Source organism: Barbus barbus, assembly GCF_936440315.1.
Source record: "Barbus barbus genome assembly, chromosome: 3".
NCBI lineage: Eukaryota > Metazoa > Chordata > Actinopteri > Cypriniformes > Cyprinidae > Barbus > Barbus barbus.
In genome coordinates this window covers 12267570-12288467 of record NC_136731.1, presented here as the reverse complement: position 1 = coordinate 12288467, position 20898 = coordinate 12267570, and the positions used below count along the sequence as shown (strand labels likewise).

Genomic DNA, 20898 nt, shown 5'->3' with positions numbered 1-20898 from the left:
GTTTGTGGTTTGGCGAATGTCTTCTGCAATTCATTGATGCAGTTTTGGGCAAGAGTACATCAAACCCTCTACGGCCCAAAAAAATCTCCATTCTAAAGAGTGAAATTCATGGACTGGAAAAGATTCCAGGAAATATTTGCAACAATATTGACAGGAAAAGACCTGAGTAAACCTAATGCTTTTTATAAAGCACTCTAACATGTTTTTTTTTTTGTTTGTTTGTTTTTACCTCAACCTTTAGAGACCCAATATGATGGTGTACCCCCCCAAACCATACCTGTTTGGATTGGTAGACTTCCTATAGGTTGCGGCGCACTTCTATTTAGTCGTTGTGTTTAGTTGTTGTAATCACAACATTACTAATAAGCAAATACTCTATAATTTGTGCTTTTACATGGTGTCATAACAGCTACAGAAAGCTTGAAAAAAAGCTACTTGAAAATTAGTGTTATGGCCACAAGCCCAAAACAAGAGCTGAATGCCAATTATTATAATGAGTTTTATTTTGAAGTGCAAAAAGTCTGTACAGTTTTGTCTTTATTTCTTCAGTTTCATGCAGCATGGCTTGACAATATACCCGCAAGAAAAACTGGAAGCTTCTGCATAGTTGACAACAACAGCTGGTAAAACGCTGTAACTTTCTGTCCACAAAAAAAGTTTGAAATGTAAAAATAAAATGTAGTTGGTGTGCTTTATAAGTGATCCAAACTTAGAGCACCTGGAAAGTGTTTACTGTGAACGTAGCCGCTCAAAACACTTGAGCCGTGTCATTGCAGCATAGTTTTGAAACAGACATAGTGATGTTGTTTACAGTCCTTGTCCATGCCAATAACAAATTTGCCCAAAACAAATCACGATCTTCGTTTCACAACTATACAAATAGCTAGGGAACATCACAAATTCATGAAAACAATCTGCAAAGGAGAAGTTTTGAGCATCTTCCCGGGAAGGCTGTGCAAAGCATAATGGGTGATTTTGATCTCTGTGCAAATTGTAGAAGATTGATTGAAAGATTGAAAATGGATCCAAAACAACAACTGCAGTGTCAGTAGGCAGTGCTCATGTTGTATGACTGAGGCATGCTGGGAGATTTGAAACAGCAAAAACGGTAACTATAACAATATTTATGTAGTAACTATAACTATATTAGCATCTACACTAATGCACAATAATGTTATGTTTATTATAAGCGCATGCTGCATTTATGTAGTCTGATTATACCCATATCATTCCTCTGTGACATTATTGTTATAGTTGTGGTGTGGGCTTTCCTGTTCTCATAGAATTAGAATGATTATTAATACTTTTACAATAGATATTGTACTTGTTATGAATTAACTTTAACTGTTTTTTAAAAACTTTTCAGAGTGTAAAGATTCTTGTTTTATGTAGTTTAAACTCTTAATTTGAAGTTGTATTTAATTCCCTATTGTTATTGTGAGGGTTAATCAGCCAATATTTAGCCAATGTGCTGTATTTTGTTTGCCCATTTTAAAAACATGTTTCACAACCTGATGACAGCCTTGTGAATGGATAATGCACACGTACCATCATTTCATTTTATGTCTGAGCTTTCACCTCTTTATTGTAGTGGGAGATATAGCATAAAGTTACATGGCACAAGACAGAATTGAACTCGTGTCACTTGTCTCAGGTCACTTGTCTGGTCTTAAAAAAACTCAAAAATATTACATGCATTTCTGACTGTTTCTGAATGTCATTTGAGTGATCAGACCACAGGACATTTTTTTTGTGTACAGGACATGTATTTAGTGCTGACCACTGAAATGAATGGCACGAGTAAACAAGATCACCAAGATTGGTAACACTTTAATACTAAAGTGGAGTATTGGAGGGTCCAATTGTCACTGTTAACTAGTTGCTTTTTAGCATCACTATTATTAACACATTAGCTGTTTATTAGTGCTTATAAAGCACATATTCTGCATGACCATATTCTACATCCCTAATCCTACCCAATACCTAAACTTAACAACTACCTTACTAACTATTAATAAGCAGGAAATTAGGAGTTCATTGAGGCAAAAGTCATAGTTAATGCTTTGTTAATAGCGAAAATTGGACCTTAAAATAGAGTGTGACCGCAAGATCAAAACGTCAAGCTCAGAAATTATGCTAAATTTAGGTACAGGTAATTTTCTACCAGGATGTTTAACAAGATTTCCTTTAATCCTAAAACACAAAATATTGCGATACATAATTTGAAGTTCAACTGTGAAAACTCAATATGGAAAATTATTTTCCATACATTTTTTCTTTTCCCATGCATTTTATCATTAAAAATTTTGTGAATTTTGATTCAAAAGTAAAGTTTCACCAAATGGAAGTGCTTAAATAATGACTGTTGTCACCCCATATGGCAAAGGTCTACAAAAAAATAGACTGCCCCAAACTCACACCACTGGTTAAGTCCGTATGGCTGTGTTGGATTGGTTGAACACTGCATTGTATGATCCATTTAGTGACAACTAAAAGTTCTATTTAGAATTATGGTTTTACTTCTTCCTCATTGTGAGATGTTTGTCACATTGGTTCACATTCCTTAAACGTGCTCACATCAGTCACAGATCCAGTGACGGTTAACGTCGCTCACGTCTCTTCCTGGAATCCATACTGTGGAAAGCTGCCATTGTGAATTGGACATCTTTCACACACAATGAAGATGAGTTATTCAGACTCATGTCTTGATGTGGTCAGGACATCATGAGTGTATAAGATGAGCAAATGGCTCGTACTTTTCTTACAGCCCAGGGAGCTTTTGTTCCAGGTCGCGGTGACTTGTTTTCGCTCAGTATTATTGGTTTGTCATGCCTCATTTTGTAGCCCATGTTACGTGGAGTCAGCGTGTGTTTTCCTGTTAGTTGCTGGAAATCATAGCACATCAGGTTTTACAACCATCAGTGGAGACTTCAAGTTTGTCTACAAGTCTTAAATTCAATTTCCATTCAGTGGTCTGTTAGATTTAGCCCTATCATTTCCCCTACTCTCATGCATGGCTGTGGAGTGCTGTATCGATCTGAAGGAATATGATGAGGGAGTTCAAATCCCCTCGTCTCTGGACTGAAGTCTGTGTATTAGTTTTCTTGGACTCTGCCGCCCTCAGGGTTCCTGTTTTCTTTAGTCTGTTTGAGGATGAAAAGAGCAGAACATCAGGATGGTTCGCAGTAAATATAGTTGCCTGGAGCCAGCACAGTAAACCAATACACAGCAGACTCTAGAGACCACATGTGCTTTAATGTCCACTCCACACGTTTAAAACAGTCGGGGGCTTGTTCACTTCATAGCTATCTATATTATATGGAAAAAAAAAAAACAGTGGTCAGAATCTACACTTTCACTTATTTTCACTTTCATTAGCCTGTACGCATAAAGTCTTGTTCACACAGCGATTTTATCACTGGGGGTCGCCAGGTCGCTGTAAGCTACTGTTGGTCTCTAGTGAGTGTTGCTACTGCTGGATGATCTAATGTTATTAGTAAACTGAGAGTGGAGAAGTATTTAATTCTATTTTAACAAGGATTGATATCCTGATAACATATAATGAACATGATGAACTGTTATCAATACACAGAAACGTGGGGAAATCACCAACAGCAACTTCTCTGTCAGCATCAGTCTGTAGATGAGCTCTGATCACATGATACTCAGTGATAGTCAACAAAAATGGCTATTAGACATGTTGTCACTGTAGATCGCAGTGACTGTAAATCCTTGTTGGGACCCACTTTATATTAGGTGTCATTTACTACTATATACTTACATTAGTCAGTTGAAATAATGCACTTACATATTTTTACGTTGTACTTACATTTGAAAATACTAGAGAAAATATGTCAGGCTAAACAAATTAATTTAAAGTGTAACTAACATACGCATATATAATTGTATAGGTAATATCTGGTAATAGACTGTGTTTTTGCTGATTGAAAATTGCTGCATATTTCATTTGATTTGATCTCCAGACATGTGAATGTCTCAGACACTTACAAAACAAAGAGTCATTTAATTTAATTTAGACACACTGTATGAACAGCAGATGCTTCATTCTGCCATTCAAATCCACTAGTACGTTTCCTTGCGATTTCGTCTTGACAAATTCCATGTTTTTTTCAGTAATGTAACATGGAGTTCAAACAGCATGGGAGAACATCTGAAATCCGTGGAGTATAGCATCATATCGCTCTGATCGGCAAATTAATGATGCTGTCAAACTTTCAAAGAACTTGATTCCCCAGTAAGAGATTAGAACACAGAAAATTAAGGCGGACATGGCATAGGAGATCAGGCCTGCTTTCTGATGTGCCAAAAACAACAGGCTTGTTGACGGCGATCACGTTGTCTCTTGCACCAGCAGGAGGTTTGGATTCAGCCGTTTGGGTTGTCATGCCGCGCAAGTAATCTCAGAGCTGTAATCTAGGCAAAGGGTGGCTGCTTTGCAGAAGCTCAAATAGAGCACATTTTTTAAAAAGATTTGGTTTGGTTTCGTAATTCCCATACTCCCGTTTGTGTTATTTCATAGTATTCTGAAATGTGGAAGAATGAGTTGTCCAGACTTGTGACAGGTAATTTACATTCCATGACTGTTTCAATTATCTCTCTAGTACGAGAGTGGAAGCTCATCCAACTCAGCCTTGCTGCATATCCAAAAGTCATCATTCAGGTTCTTTTTTTTCCACATTTCAGGGCATATGGTTGACATAATGGACTGTTTGCCAAACCACTGCTGGTTTTAAGCAGTCGTCTAATGACATTGTCTTGATTTCAGCTGCTCTTTTCAACTCTGGAAAACACAAAACAGCACCATCATGAGTCCATCCATCCAGCTGTGATGGGTCACAGAAGATGGGCTCCAGCAGACTGGCTCTCAGCACCAGATGGGCCCTCGATGATGAAAAGGGTTTTAATCTCTGGCCAGACATCACTGAAGCAGAGCACGCACAGACGCTTTTCACTGGGCTTCACGTTGAACTCTTAAAGACATGCAAATGCGTTTCAGCCGAAGATTTGGATCGCACTGTTCGTCTTTCATCCAGAATGGTGCCATAGTCCTTGAAAATGCAAATTGAGGAGCATGCCACACATATAATACCTCAGAAATCACTATAAGAGAACAGGGACCAGCATACTCTGTCTTATCTGTACCCATCTTTTTTCCCTGAGCAATTGCACTAGCAAATGATTTCACTTTGACAGTGGTTAAATCACCAAGTCACTGTTGGTTTTGAGAAGCCATTCTACTGAACTGCTGCATCCAGTTATATCAGGTGGATCACATGAGCTTCATTGTCTGTGCTCCATTGGTTTTCACCGCATTGTATGTAGCTGCTCATTTGCATAAACTGCACTAAACTGTAAAAACATCTTTGCACTGAAGTCACACTGGCATTGGCGTCTCTTTAAAAATGAATGACTTCTAATTGTCTGATCTGTCTTCTAATTGTATGCGGTGTAAGCACCATTTAAGGCATGGGACTGACAAGAAAACTTAAAAAAAAAAATAAAGGTTTCAAAATGTGGTTTTCACAGCAATGCCATTGAAAAAACATTTTTGGTTCCCCAACAAATCTTTCAGTGAAAGGTTCTTAAAAGAACCATTTTTTTTTGTAATTGTGAAGAACATCTAAAGAACCTTTTCCACTATAAAGAACCTTTTGTGGAATTGAAAGATTCCACGGGTATTAAAGGTTCAAACCATAGATGCCAATATAGAATCTTTATTTTTAAAAGCGAAGTGGAAAAATTCTGAAAAGAAGTACTATTCCACTGAGGAAGTGCTGTAGGTCCAATTTGCCGAAGATTTAAAGTCCTGCAAGTTTTGTGTGTGTTTGGCCAGTGTATGCATATTTTAATTTTTGCATTTTGTTTCTCTTAGTTCTTAATGAATATGTTCACAAATTAACAGAATATATCACAGTTTGTCCTACATTCCTCTCTCTCTCTGACTTCTTTTTAATTCAATTCTTTTGTTGAACTGTTGAAGTTACATCATACGTGATGCGACATTCTCAATGGTTATTGCCTTTCATTTTCTGTGCTAGTTTCGGAGCTTCTTTTCATAAAAGCACGTCCAATCCCATCAAAGATGCATCAGAAAATTCTTCCCAGAGTCCAGTTTAAGAAGGAATTATAGATTAAAGGCTCCTCCGAGCCGAGATCTAATAGCTTTGTGCCGTTGCAGCAGCATGTGGGCTGGTGCTGTGCTGCTCTGGCCATATTGGACCCGCGTGCAGTCTTGGCATCTGGGTGTTTGTGTGACACGGCTTTGAAGTTTGCTGCTATTCCCCAAGTGGCCGCAAAACAACTTCAGATGCTTTTCCAACAGACATGCCACGTGATGCACTTAGCAGTCTCCTCCCAAGGATGTTTGGGAGCGCGAGGAGCAGACGAGGGACTGCCAACATGCCAGACTCTACCACACGCCACCGTCTGCGCTAGGGTTAAACGCTTTGGGAGCGCAGATTATTTGATATCATTATTATGGACTTGGTGTGCTGGAGTGCATATGGCTGTTAGCATCAATTGTGCTGTTATCTGGTGACGTACACCATATCTTTTTGAAGATTTAAAGTGTCAAATGGTGTTTAAAGAGAATATGAGAGTTGGATTCTCGATACTTCATTAATAAATGTTCCTATTCAGTTCTCATTAGAGAGGAATGTTGGTTTCATAACCTTTCATCAACATTTTTCCGTTCACGTTACCAGTGGGGAAAAACAGTATTAAATAAAAAAAGTCACTCTCCACTTTTCACAGTCTTATTAAATCCAAGTGGATACAGTTGAGGCACTATTTCCTGCAGATTTTTTTTTACTTGGATTATTCAGAATTACCAAGAGAATGGACCAGTTCTCACTATTAACTAGCATGCATATTACTAGTGTTGCCTATTTATTAGTACTTATAAAGCACATATTAATGCCTTATTCTGCATGACCATATTTTAGATCCCTTAATCCACCCTATACATAAACTTAACAACTACCTTATAACTATTAATAAGAGCAGTGTGAATGCAGTTTTATGTTAAGGGTCTGTTGGCTTAGAAATACGTTGTGCCTTGTTACTACTACTAGTAGTGAGTATCGGTTCTTATTCTCCATAACGCTGTCCATTTGTACTCAAGTTTCAACCTTTGGTTAGTGTGTCAGACGGTTCTTGACTCTCAGAACGAGGTCTCTGACAGGTCCGTCAAGGGCTAATTCCTGCGGTAATGCCTCTGATTCCTTCTCTTTTTTTGTAATCCATCTACTCTTTTTCACTCTCTTTCACTTTAATGCAAAAGCTCATTGGTAAGTGGTCTCGATGAGGTTTTTCATCTTCCTGAAATGAGAAATGGCAGTGGTACCTCATCCCCATGGGTAACTGACCTTTGATTTGCGCTAATTTTGCTCATTAAATCAAACCGCTGACCTTTGTGGAATGCCGAGCTTTGATGTTGAACTCTTGTGGCTCAGAGATCAGAGGCTGTGGTGTCTGTTTTCCTCTTCCTGGCTAGAATGGGCACAAATGCTCCACTCGTCCTGCTTGGCTTGTTTCGCTCTATCCGGACTCTTCCATCTTTTTTTCACTGTATTTGTTTCTGTTTTACAGCCTAAATGTGTTGAATTCCCAGATTCAGTATTCCATAAACACATCATTTGTTCCATCTTTGTGTGCATCTTAATGTATTTACAAGTTTTGTTGTTTGTGTTTCTCACCAGACCATCTCTGATCTGGAGGCCCAGGTGCATTCTCTGAGGAAGGAGCTGTTGGCAGCCCACAGTCAGAGGAAACAGCAGCTGACGGAGTTGGGTGTGCTGCGGGAGGAGGAGCGACAGCGGGCCGCTCAGGACCAGCAAGCAGCTCTGGACCGTCTGCGGGCCGAAATGGATAAAGTGCGGCAGGACCTGGAAAGAACCCACAAGGCTGAAAGAGAGCAGGCCCAAGAGAAGGTTGGTGTGAAATGCAGGCAATGTATTTTTGGCATTCTAGGTTGCATTTCAGGTCGCACAACCCACCTGCACGATTTGTATAATGTGACAGGCTGGTCATCATTAGCCTTATTCTAAACCTTATTGAGTTACTGTCTAAATAAGAAGCTCCATTTGTAGACAGCAACTTGGTTGCTCTTACGCTTAATGCAAAAATTCAACTACTACTCTTATGTAATTGATACTAACAATGGTTATAAAGTATTAATACATGCATGCCGCCATCTTGGACTGGTCAACAGGGTTTGTTTGAATAGAAGTCAGTAAAATTGCTTTTGGCTGGAAGCATATCATTGCATAATAAAATGACTGTCTGGGTGATAATCTTCCCAGCGTTTGTCATGACACGTTCATATTGTAGAAAGCTGTATTTGGAGGTTACAACAAAATAGGGAAGTCACAGGAATTGTGGGACAGGCATAATTTATTTTCTGGCACTACGAATTCATTTTTTTTTTTACATTATCTATAATACACAGGATTATCAGATGTTTATAGCAGAACAAATCCTGTGAAAATCAGTTGGAAAAGATAGGATCTGTCAAATTACTGTTATGTGTTAATTAAAGGATCTTGGCCTTTCCAACATGATGAACATGTAGATTGTAGTATTGCCATGATCATCTAATGTGGTGCCTGTGCATTAATATTTACGTTTCCCATGTTCCTGATGTTAGCATGTTGCTATGTTATGATCACACTAGACTTTGAGCATGCACAATTTCTTTGGATGCTGCAACCATAGATATGTATACCTTAAGTAGATGCCCTATTAGCGGCTGTTTCTATGGGCCACTATACGTAGACCGTCCCCCATATTGCAATGTCTGTGAACACTCAAGAGCACTGCGCGGCAACTGTAGTTACACACATATATATAAATGCATTACACGCATTTATGTATTTATATCTTCAGAAGATGCTTTTCCTAAAATAACACAATAAAACAAGACAAAGCCTTTAGCTAACAAGGCATTTAAAAGGGAATTTAGTTTAAAAACCTGTAATATTGAGTTAACACCTATTAAAAACACAAACCAACACATTCTTACCTGTGAAAGGTTATCCAGTTTATTCAGGAATTTCATTTTATGCATTTTTACAACCAGGTGCTGCACAATATAGTTGCATATTGAAACTTTGTTATTGTGAGTGACGACATAGACCGTTCCAAGATGGGCGGACGCGTCAATGTATCTGTAGCGGTCGAATGTGGCGTCTATACATTTCTACGGTTGTGATATGATGTCATGCATCTTTTTAAAAACTTAAATTCAACTCACAACAAATAAGAATACATCAAAAATGTAAAAACATACAATCTACTACACTTTCCTCCAGCACTGTAGTTTTAAATTTAAATCTTCTGTTGGTCACACAGTTTTGGTTTCACGTGATATGGAAGATTTGACCGACTTGAACTTTGATACGCAGCAAAATGCAAAACAACTTTGCATAAGATGCCTTTCCGCTCTCCTGCATTCACGTGTGTATGTATGGAAGTCAATGGAATGAAATCAGTGAGTTTTTTCAGACTCAAATCACATTCAGTTCAAATATTGAGACGTGAGAATGATGGTAGAGAAGTAGATTTTGAGAAAATTATTTCAGAAGACTATGAATATACAGCGTGGACTATTTTTAGGTGTTTATAGAACTGCTCTGATTCTCCAGTATGATTGATATGTCTATGTAAATTACTCCGTGTTAACATCACACTTCACACTTTCCACAATCAGTTTCCAAAAGCCAGAAATGCTTGTATATGATCAGATTCTGTTTCTGGAGAAAAATTAATTAATTAATCACATGCACCTGTTGAGCATGCAACAAATAAAGTTAAACTTATAAACAGATGTATGAATACACAACCTAATCACGTGTGTTGCTATACGCAAACGCTTTCGCACATGTTCATTGATGGGCTGTGTTGGCTTGAACTCCAGCGCTTAGGGAATAGATCGCTTAGAACACATTAGCCCCTCTTTGCCCCGGCTCCATCAAGGTTGAGCAAGCAGACTTGGGCGACTATACCGGAAATCCTGCATCCTTTCTGTTTTTAAAGCTCTTGATTCCAGCCGCAGAAACGAGGGCTGGAAAGTGGCTGTAATCCAGCACAGGTTGGCCAGGAACCGGCTAAAGGTGGTATTGATCAGAGGGTAATCCTGATTAGGCCCATCAAAGCGATTAGTTTTCATTAAACTCATGCACCGCTGCTGACTGCACCCTCTCCCAGGACATCTGCGGCACATTAGCGTACCATTTGGCCTCTTCATAAATCCTGGGCCTACATTTTGGAACCATATGTGAGTACATTGCTGCACATAAATCCCATCTGAAGAGAATTCCGCCTCGCTTTTCCATTCTCAGGCTGACACGTAAGGCTTGTTTACAAAATCAGTCTCTGTTTCTGCCACCCCTCATCTGATACTCATCCTGACCTGTGACTGTAAACTTCCTCTGTAGAGACTTCAACAAAGTCTGTCTCTGAGAATGATTGACACACTTCAAACTAGAGCTGCCAAAGTTAATGTGTTATCATGTTTTAACACTGTTACATTTTATTCAGTTAACACATTCATCATTTGATGAAAAATAAGACTTGTTAAGTTTAGAAAATCAAGCTTGCTTAGGGGCTGTTCACACAAATTGCGTTTTTTTTTCATTCCAATGCACAACTTTTCCATTGTTTTTCTATGTAAACATGCACTGGACGGATGTGTATGACCGTTGCGCTCTTGTGTTTTGCAGTGTCTCGCACATGAGCACTGCATTTTTAAGAAGCTGTGTCAAGATAAAAGAATTTCCATGCGCAGGACCGCTCATCAATGTCAGTTCCAAAATAGTGGGCCAATCAGAAAACCACAGAGGCGGGGCAAGCATTGCAAGTTTTTGTTTACAGTAGCAAGTTGCCCACTGTTTTATATGATGGCAACATGGCGGAGGAGGCATTCTACTCTGCATTTTGTTTAAAAACAATTCCTGAGCACTGCATCTCGCGTTTTAGTCGCAAAGACGCATTGACTGTGAACAGCCCCTTAGTCTTTCATCAATGCTTCTTCAACATCTCAAATTTCCAGTTTAGCTAACTTTTAAAAATTCATTTTTAAATATCATTTTTAAAATCAGTCAAGTTGTGAGTGAAGAAAAATAACTTAAGATGTCAGTGCTGTCCAGTGGAGAATTTAGATACAGTACTAAGACCATATTGGCCCTTTGAAGAAGGCACCTTGTGTCTCAAAGGAAGCAGTTATTAACCGACAGAATTTGCCACATAATGGTGTTGAGTCTTCAAGTTGGTGAGAACATTATCATTTATTCTGCAAATTATCATTCAGATGTAGCAAGAAAACATACGTGTGAGGTATTCAGGGATATTTCACCCCCCAAAAATGTTGTTTTTTGCACTCACAATCTTCTTCCAAACCCACTTACATTCTTTAGTGGAATACATAAGTGGAGTGACAGTTAAACATCTCCTTTTGTGTTTCATGAAAGGCAGAGAGTCCATACAGGTTTGAAACTTGAAGATGAGTAAATGATGACAATTTTCATTTTTGGGAGAACTGTCCCTTTAAGACATTTCTCACTGAGCGATGCAGATTAGTCATAAAGAGAAACACAACAAATGGATGCTCATATGTATTCTGTGTAATGCAAGACTCTTCTGAGGTAAGTAGTGTCATGATTACTAATACAGATGTAGATAAATATGGCATAATGAGACAGATGATGTTAACGCTGGCCTGTGAGAGTGACCAGGCTATTATAGTGCAAGGTAAAGGAGGTAAACTCTGATCTCTCTCTGGCCAGAGGTGCAACACTAGACTCATTCCTCCAGAGTAAAGCTGTTTTATCCTCTGAGGATTAGCAAAACATCTGACTCACACACATATACATACGTCTCATTTTGCCACTGTTTCATAGATTATCATTGCAGTCCAGTACATGAGTCATCCGTGGTGTTCAAAGTCATTCACAATTACTCATATTTACAGTTAGAAATCTGAACAAACCTCTAACCCTATACTACATTTTGACACCATTTGTGCTACAAACATAAATGATTCCTTAAATGACTCTTTTTTTTCATCAGACATGATTTTTATCTGATGGACAGAAAAATCCCATAAATCCCCTGCCTTTTGAAGTGCATAGCTTTTTGATGTGATAGCTGGTAAAAAGAAATAGAAGGTTTAGGCTCTTTTGGTTAAGGCTAGTAGGCAACCACGCAAAACGCCTTTGCATCCTATCATTGTGAAGACAAGAAAGCAAAAATGCTCTGACATTCTCTTCAGAAAATGTAAAAACTAGTTTCTCCTTGTTGCATGATAGTAGAAACGTTCCTAAAATAAATCCTACTGGTTTCACAGATTATTAGCCAGAATGCTTTAAATGCAGCTAATGATTACATTTGCACATTTTAGCCTGGTAGGTTATCTCTCCCCAACTGCATCAGAGCTTCTTTTTTTTTGTTTGTTTCAGAGGGAAAAGTTTAGCAGTTTTCATTTGGAAGTTTTTAGGCTTTTAGATTTGTAGTGACTTGGCATGTTTCTAAGATGAAATTTCTTATTCTTTTGATGGCGAAAGAAACGCTGTCCTCGGCAGTCAGCCGCTCCTGAAATGGCCAGCCAGGGTTTGAAGACAGATCCCAGAGAAAAAGGAAAGAGAAATCCATTAAATCCATGAATGGGTTTTCATGAAAGACACAGGCTTTTTGAAGGGGAGCTTGTGGAATAAAATAATAAGAAACAGAATATCAGAACCGATAAGATCATGTGTTAGATTGTTCCAACGTCAGACGCTTAGCGAAAAGAAAGGAAGATGAAAGTGAATTTATTCCAGTCTCTGTTAACAACAGAGGTTTATCTGGCTGTGGCGAGTGTGTGTGCGTGCAGACACCAGTACCCAATCTCCATCCAGCACAGAGAACCCTGGGAGCCTTGTTCCTCCAGATAAACCTGACTTCTCTCTGCAGCTCACAGCCAGTGCCTCTGATGCTCAGATGTTCTTTGTACTTTCTTCTTCTTTAGCTTTGGAGTAACGGCTATACAAATCACGGCTTCCTGTCCTGAATTCCTACGGATTCAGGCCTTTTCATGTCTTCTCTTTTTTTTTCTGCAGATTCCTCAACAAAATCTGCCAGTCCGAAAACGTATTAAGTTCAAAGCTGATTTTTAGATCAGCATCCCTCTTTAATCACTGCATACAGTTCTATTGGGTCCAAAGAGCAAATGTGTTTTGTTATAATACCTCGTGCCATATATGTGAATATTAACTCATATTTTCTAGTTTTAAAAACAAAAAAAAGGCAAAATGTAAATAAATCTATATTATACAGGTACAAAATCACTACAGCCACTTTATGTCAGCGCAAACACTAGATGCACTGGTATAATGCTGTGAAATGCATATTTAATTAAATTAAGACGATGTCATCGTCATTTCTATGTAAATGAGGCTCTTTATAGAATGAGCCAGGTTCCATAATTCCTTTGCTGTTTGTCTACGGCAGTTATAACATTGCTGGTACAGAATACTTGCGTTGCGTACATCATAGCAATTGCACTATTAAAGCATTGAAATGCTTGCAATTGTTCCACACCTGCTGAATTCTTATAGTCATCTAAACACAGATATATTCATACAAATAAAGTGCAGTGGGTCAGATTTATTCTTAGTGCATTCTCCACCAGAACAGCCATTGGGTTGTTTCTGCCAAAAAAATCCTGAATAAAACACTGAAAATCATAAGATATTTAGCAACATTATTATGTCCACGGCTAATCACCAACTTGTAGATTTCATGTACCGGCCCGGACAAGAAGATTTCAGTTTCTTTTAGCATTCCCATCCAAAGTAAAATGGCATATGAAGGCTGTTTATATAGTATCATAGGGGCATTCACCCTAAGAGGGGCAGTTTTCCTAAAAAAGCAGTGTGTGTAATGAATCCCTGTTGAAAGAGCAGCCTTTCTTTGGACTCATCACTCTTTTTGGGCTCTATTCATCTTCTCCCACATGCCCTCATAGCCATCGGATCAACCCACTTGTTAATACCGTCAGGATAGGCAGGGATGGAGATATACATGTAGCTCTAGCTTGTACTCTTGAACATGTTTCATCTGCCAGCGCTAAATGAGCAGGAATAGTTTGGAGGAGGATTTGGCTCCGTTTATGAGTATGACAGCTTGTCATGTTCCTTCTAATTCTGTTTTGTTTACAGATATATTCTTTATTCATATTGTTTTACCTCATTCCTTGAGTATTTCCACACTTTTTGAGTGATCAGTGTTTCTCAGGTGATGCAACTTCAGAGTTTAACATCAAAGGGATTGGTCATTTCAGCTGTAGCTGGAGGTGCTGAAATGGATGTGGCTGGTTCCCTTTTCTGTTTTCTGTTTGCCCCAAAGGCTCAAGGGATTTCCCTGATAAAAGGCACCAACCTAACTTACCCTGATGGACTGGAGCTGTCAGACCAAAACCATTAGCATATATTTGACATGAGAGCGGCCTCAAAGCATAGACCTGTGGCACCTCTCATGGATTGCTCCAATATGGCCATGTTGTGTAAACAATAGAACTGCATTCAAACACAATAGTTCAGCCAAAAATGAAAATTCTCGTCCTTTACTCACCTTCATATTATTCCAAAGCCATATGACTTTTTTCCTTCAGTGGAACACAAAAGGACAAATGGTGAGGAATGCACTTGTTGTATTTCAAGCCATAAAATAAATAAATAAGTAAATAAATGCATTAATAATTAGAAATAAATAAATACAAACATATATATAATACAGGCATACATCATAACAGTATGATAAAAGTAGTCCTTATGACTTGGGCACTATGTTCCAAGTCTTCTAAAGTCATGCAATAGTCTTGTGGTCCCAAATTTGGACATTATTCACTGATAAAATAATATGGAATAAAAAGTAGCCAGAAAATTATTCTAGGGCCCTGTAATTTGTTTTATTTATTTATTCTTTCCCAATTGTTGTGTTTTCCATTTTAATTTTTGTGGATTTTGTTTTAATATTTAAATTGCATTGTTTGTAATAATCAAAAATTATGTCGAATCAATTGAATTTATGAAACAATTCGATACAAATGTATTCATATTTTAATAATAATAGTGCCTAATGGAATTTTTCAGACACTCTGTATCAATTGTTCTGGATTTGTTGTTTTATGGTTTAATTCAATAATGGTAGTAATCTAATTAATGCATAAAACTTGAACAAATTTTTCAGTCTTTTAAAATTTAATCAAATGAAATTTGAGTAATTCCTTTTATTTTTGGCTGCACAACAGAGAATTTTTTTTTGTGTGATTTTTTTAAAATAAATATTACTTTGAAAAAAAATCTATGTAATGTATAATAGTAATATATTCCTGTCACAATTTCTTCAAGTTAAACCAAGCTTTTATTTTGGAAGGTTGTAGTGAAGTGCTTGAGTTTCTCTGTGTATCTAATGATAGTTTTGTCAAATGAAATGGTTAAATGCTGTGAAGTGACTCAGAGCAGTTCTGGAGATTATGTGGAAACACCACAAACGTCACATGTACTTTAATATTAAAATATTGTGATTTGATTAAGCATACAACCCTACTTTTGGTTTATTCAATCAAATTTTGCCACATTCTCTGACATTCCACATTATACAGTAAATTCTGTTTTTTCATCTGTGATTCCATCCGTGCTTTCCACATCACAGAAATCATCGGACCCTACTTTTGTGTTCTTATTGATATATTCTTTCTCTCACTCAAGTATAATTCTGTAGTGCCACCACCTCTGCTTCCAGCTACATGGTCTCTGTACATGCATGAGATCACCATGGTAACAAGATGTGCGGCACACAACTGATGCGGTTATTTTTGTTTCCTCGCTGTGACAAAGAACAAGAGAAAAGTGCAAGACAGAGGTAGTGGTACTGTGAGATAAATTGCTTTGAAAAGGCAGCACGTGCTTTACGCTAGCTGAAGAGAATGTAAATACATATGAAGTGTATTTGTGAATGATCCAGGAGGAAGTTGTCAGAATGTTTCACCTGCCTTCTGTTTACACAGTGTTTGCCTACCATCCACAAACATCCACCCATAAGCTTTCTCTGCTAGCTAGTATTACAAAGATGTGCCATATCTGAAAGTCCTCTATACCAGAATGCCTGCCAAGATGATCCAGACTGTTTTCAGTCATTACTTTGGCCTTATTGTCTCTTTCGTTAATAGTTTAATTCAAAGGAATGTTTCAGTGTAAATCCTTAAGTTTGAAATTATTCTCTCAAACAAACCAAAGGGTGAGTCTGATTTGTTTTCTGTGGTAATCGTAATACCACAGATGCTATTGGTAACCACAGGAAATAATTTTGTATGAAAAAACAGAAATGCACTTTCAAAGGAAATATATGGGGCGTTGATTGTATGTTGTCACACTGACATCACTGTGTTATCTTGTTAGCTTAAAGGGATCATGAACGGTCTTTGTTTTTTATTGTGTACTGTTCTCTGAGGTCCACCTACAATGTTTTCAAGATTTTTACATCAAAAAGCCTAATAATTTAGAAGCAATATGCTATTTTATGTCCTGTTTTTGACCCTCCTCATCAGAACGCTCTGTCTGAATATGCGTGACGGATTGTAGACTCAGAAGTAAAAGCCCATTCCTGTGATTGGCTAATAGTTGTGTATGTTTGACAGGCTACATCCTTCACTGTCTTTGCATTACTGAGGCAATGCAAAGACAGTTTTTCTGCAACTTGGCACTGCAGAGCATCTTGTTGTCTTCAAAACCATCTTCATCATTTGGTTTCTGCATGGACCTGCGCGTTTGCCTCTCTCGTAAACACTATATGTGCAAATCGGTGGGCGGGGTTAAAAGGCAGCGATGTAGAATCAGGCGTTGATCATCTTCCGTGGAGGTGGTGTTTAGTCACACTATTACGTCTTAGAGTGGCACATTCCACAAGCTGTCGTTTTGGCAGCTTTTAAACTTGTCGTTTTTAACTAACAAGAAAGTTTTGAGTTCTGAATCTTACAGGATGTTTTTATAGTACAATGACCTCTTATACTGTCAAGGGAATTTTGGTTTATCAGTTCATGACCCCTTTAAATTGTATTCAACCCAGACCATAAGTGCATTTCTTGAAACATTTTAGCGTAAATTGTCACATTGAAACAAATGGGACAGTTTGCTTAAGAATATGAACGCAGTCGAGCAACAGCACAATGATAAAGCAAAAGTGCCTTTGCACAAATACTATGAGTCTGTTGCACATAAAAGCTTTCGCTCAGTTAAGAAACTGGCAGGAAACCGGTCAAGATTATTGCATGTACACATTGCATAATGAAATGCACCTGTTGACTAAGAAGGATGTGGCATCGTTACAAGATTTCCATTGAGCAGTGACAGGAGGTATTAGAGCGAATCAGGCCCCGAGAACATGGCTGCTGTTGTCTTCTAGAATGCGGTAAACACACACTCACTTCAAAGACACATCAATACACCCAGCTCCCCCACGGCGTGCCTGTCAGCTGTCATTCTGCCCAAAGTTTGGATGTCACCTCTTTTTACTTTATTTATTTTTTGTTAATGTGTCACCACCATTTTTAGTCTCTGTTTAACATTATGATTCATATTTTCTCTCTCTCTTTCACTCCTGACGAAAGATGGTGGCGTTTTGGGGATGTTGTTGTCATTGTTTGTCTTCACTTTTTGTCCCTGCAAACTTATTAATTTCTGTCAACTGGTTTCTCTGCCATTTGGAGATACACCAAATCCCATTATTTTTGGTCATGGATTACAGAGAGCAAAACAGTGGGAGAATATGATCAAAGACACCTCCCCATCACCTCGGAGTGGCAGATCGAGAGAGGGAAATGGAGCTTAATAGCAGAAAATCAGATTTAGACCAGACAGGCATGTGGATGGATTTGGTGATTCTATTTTTCTTTCTTCTGCAGAGATGAAAGTTACGCTGTTTTCCCCCCATCCTCCAGTTTTTCTCATTCTTTTCCTCTCAGTATGGCTGGGAAAGTCGGTGACACAGGAAGAGACTGCCACAGACCGGCAGTGTAGAGCTGTGGAGAGCTCTCTGGCTTTAGAGCGCTTTAAAACACATCCACAATGCCACTGGCCACTCGCTCAGAGACTTTAACATCACCCTTGAACAGAAACTTTCAACCTTGTGTTTTACAGACTGACTTTTGATAGTTGGCATGAGGTGTGGTCCATATAGCAGCTTCATTTGACCAAGAACAGTTAGTAAGGCATGATGCACAATGAGCTAGTTATCACAAAATAAACCCATGGGGATCTCCATGAACCTCATGATAAATATTTGTTTCGCGATAATGAGCAGCTAATTATACCTATATATATATATTGCACAGCTGCTTAACAAATAAATAAAAATAATGCTTCAGAGAGCGACTGTTTTAAAAAAAAACTAAATTAATAAATAAATAAAGATTAAAAAAACAGTAAAAAATTACATCCAAAAACTGAAGCTGTCAGAACTTTGCCATGGTAGCAACTTTATTTCACTGATTTAAATTAAAATTGCAATTTTATTAATGGAAATAGTGTTGTAATAGAAACACATGACACTAAAATAATGCAATAAACATTAATTTAATATAATATAATTTAACATAAAGCCCTAATTTGCATTAATAAAAAGAAAAAAACTAAAAGAAACATCCTTTCATTGAAAATCCATCAAAATGTGAGCTGTCACGCAGAGGGTTCTGGGAATGTCAGATAATGTTATTATGATAAATTGTAAGATCGCATCTTTCTTACATCCAAAAACTGTACATTTAACCATATTTAACTGTAAAATTTTAAGAAATACATTACATTTTTTCACCACATAGAGTAAGGGAACTATTACCATTCAATTTCATAATTTCTTACAGTATGCTGTGAGACCCAACACAATGGTCTTTATTCAGAAATATGAGTTTGAATGCTGTAACTGTTCAGTCCTGAGACCTGTATAATAATATTGGATATGCTTTGTTACAGAGCCAGTACTGAAGTTCACAAAGTCTAAAACATGACTATTGGTCAGCCAATTGCAGCTTGCAATTTTGAGAAAGTTCTTGCATTTATTGTGTGCGATAAGCAGCAGACGGTCTGTGAACGGCCAATATGTGGGCGTTCCATTTGCAGCTCAGACCATCCTCCACCTATTACCAAAAAGACACGAAAGTGCTGGACAAACCAATGTATGATTGCACAAAAGCCACATGTCAACAGGAGCTTAATCAGTATTGAGTGATCACTCTGGGGTCTCAGCTCTTTTCTTCTCCTCCAGCTGAAGGACAATGATATCTGGTGTTGTGCAGCAGTCAGTGTTTTCTGCTCAAAGTGGATGCTTTACAACTATAAAGTTGAAGATTTGCCATTATTTACAGGTCAGCTCTCCACACTTACGAATTATTGATGAAGCCGCCATGAAGAAAGATGCCCGCCCCTCATCAGAAGGCTTTAATCACACCACCAGATGGAGATGGCGGCTCTAGGGTCACCGGCCAAATAAAAGGCTTTTATTGAATGCCTAAGCTGGCCTTTGTAGTGTTGACCCTGGCGGCAAATCAGCACCCAAGGTCATCAAATGGGACGAATCGCAGGAGGTCCCAACTTAAAGCATGAGAGGCCAGCAAACTCCCCGGCTGCCTAAATCCTCACGCAGATGCATTCATGGCTGTGTTCCCTGATCCCTACCGCCGGTCCACTGATCCACCTGCTAACAGAGGTGTGACAGATCCCTGCCCAAAAACTGATTTTGGAAGCCATGATGAAAATCAAACAGTCCTAGCCACACAAACACACATACGCGAGTTGGGGGTGTAGCCACACCTGCCAGTGTAATACGTGACGGCCCTTTTAAAGAGGACGAGGAAGGGCAAGTGAGGATTGATCTCTTTTTCATTAGCATGGTGTCACCTTCACTGACTCAGTTTGTTTACAATAGGGCTGAGCAATATAGATAAAAAAAAAATACATCTCAATATTTTTTAGCCTTTTGATGATTTCCAATATACATCACCATATTTATTTGACAGATGTGTGCATACATTTTTTGTTTGTTTTCATTCAAAGAAGCCATCATTTCAGCCAAGTAATGGAAAATGTTAAGCTAAATGATAAATACGATTTAAAATTAGGGTATGTTTTCCATTTTTACACATGCCACACAGAGATGTCCATGTGATTTTAGAGTGATCATGTAAACAAATCAGGTTTCTGATTCATTAAAATTAAGAGTTTAAACTATATTCATCAAACTGAAATCATCTAACTTTACCATTGTTGACATCTTATTATCATATTGTTGGTGGTTGCTTACTGAAATTAGGTTGTATGGTTAATGTCTCTCTTTAAGTGTAGGTTTTGAGAATTGTGGAGGTTTATGGGATTTTTTCATCCATTTACCAGAAAATCACAAGTCTGATCGATTTAGCTCATCTCTCCTCAACAAGAGGAGATTTCATGATTTCAGGTATTTTGTGGCATTTTGAAATCTAAATCGAAGGAAGTCAGTATGCTGAGAATAATGAACAGTAGCTAAAAATCATGTCTTGCACATCTCTCCTTCTCTGATTGATAATGGTCTGAATCTAGCATGGAAAGTGATTTACACACATCATTTATTTGTTGCTCACAGACTGGACAAACATTTGCTTATCTGTCTAAGATTGAAAGACCTTGACTGTGAAAGAGTCATGAGTGTTTTGAGATGGAAAATCATTAGAATAAAGCATCCACTTTTTTACAGATAAATTCATATATATTACAGTAATGTTAATATTTCACTTTTTGTGCCTTTGCAGTATTTTGTTATTGGTATTTATGTTTTATCATGTAGCTATAAAAGGGATATTTTAAGAAAGTT

The 20898-nt window shown here is 38.0% G+C and overlaps 1 protein-coding gene across 4 annotated transcripts in view; it reads left to right on the top strand.

Moving 5' to 3' along the window:
- The window catches only part of LOC306847021 (centrosomal protein of 112 kDa-like), a gene marked incomplete at its 3' end in the record, with an annotated part of 163796 nt that overhangs the window by 84197 nt on the left and 58701 nt on the right, over positions 1-20898 (top strand). For all 4 annotated transcript variants that reach the window (XM_079380756.1, XM_079380755.1, XM_079380753.1 and 1 more), the window contains one exon: positions 7722-7952. In XM_079380756.1, coding sequence (XP_079236882.1) covers positions 7722-7952 — 231 coding nt within the window. The remainder of the gene's footprint in view (positions 1-7721; positions 7953-20898) is intronic.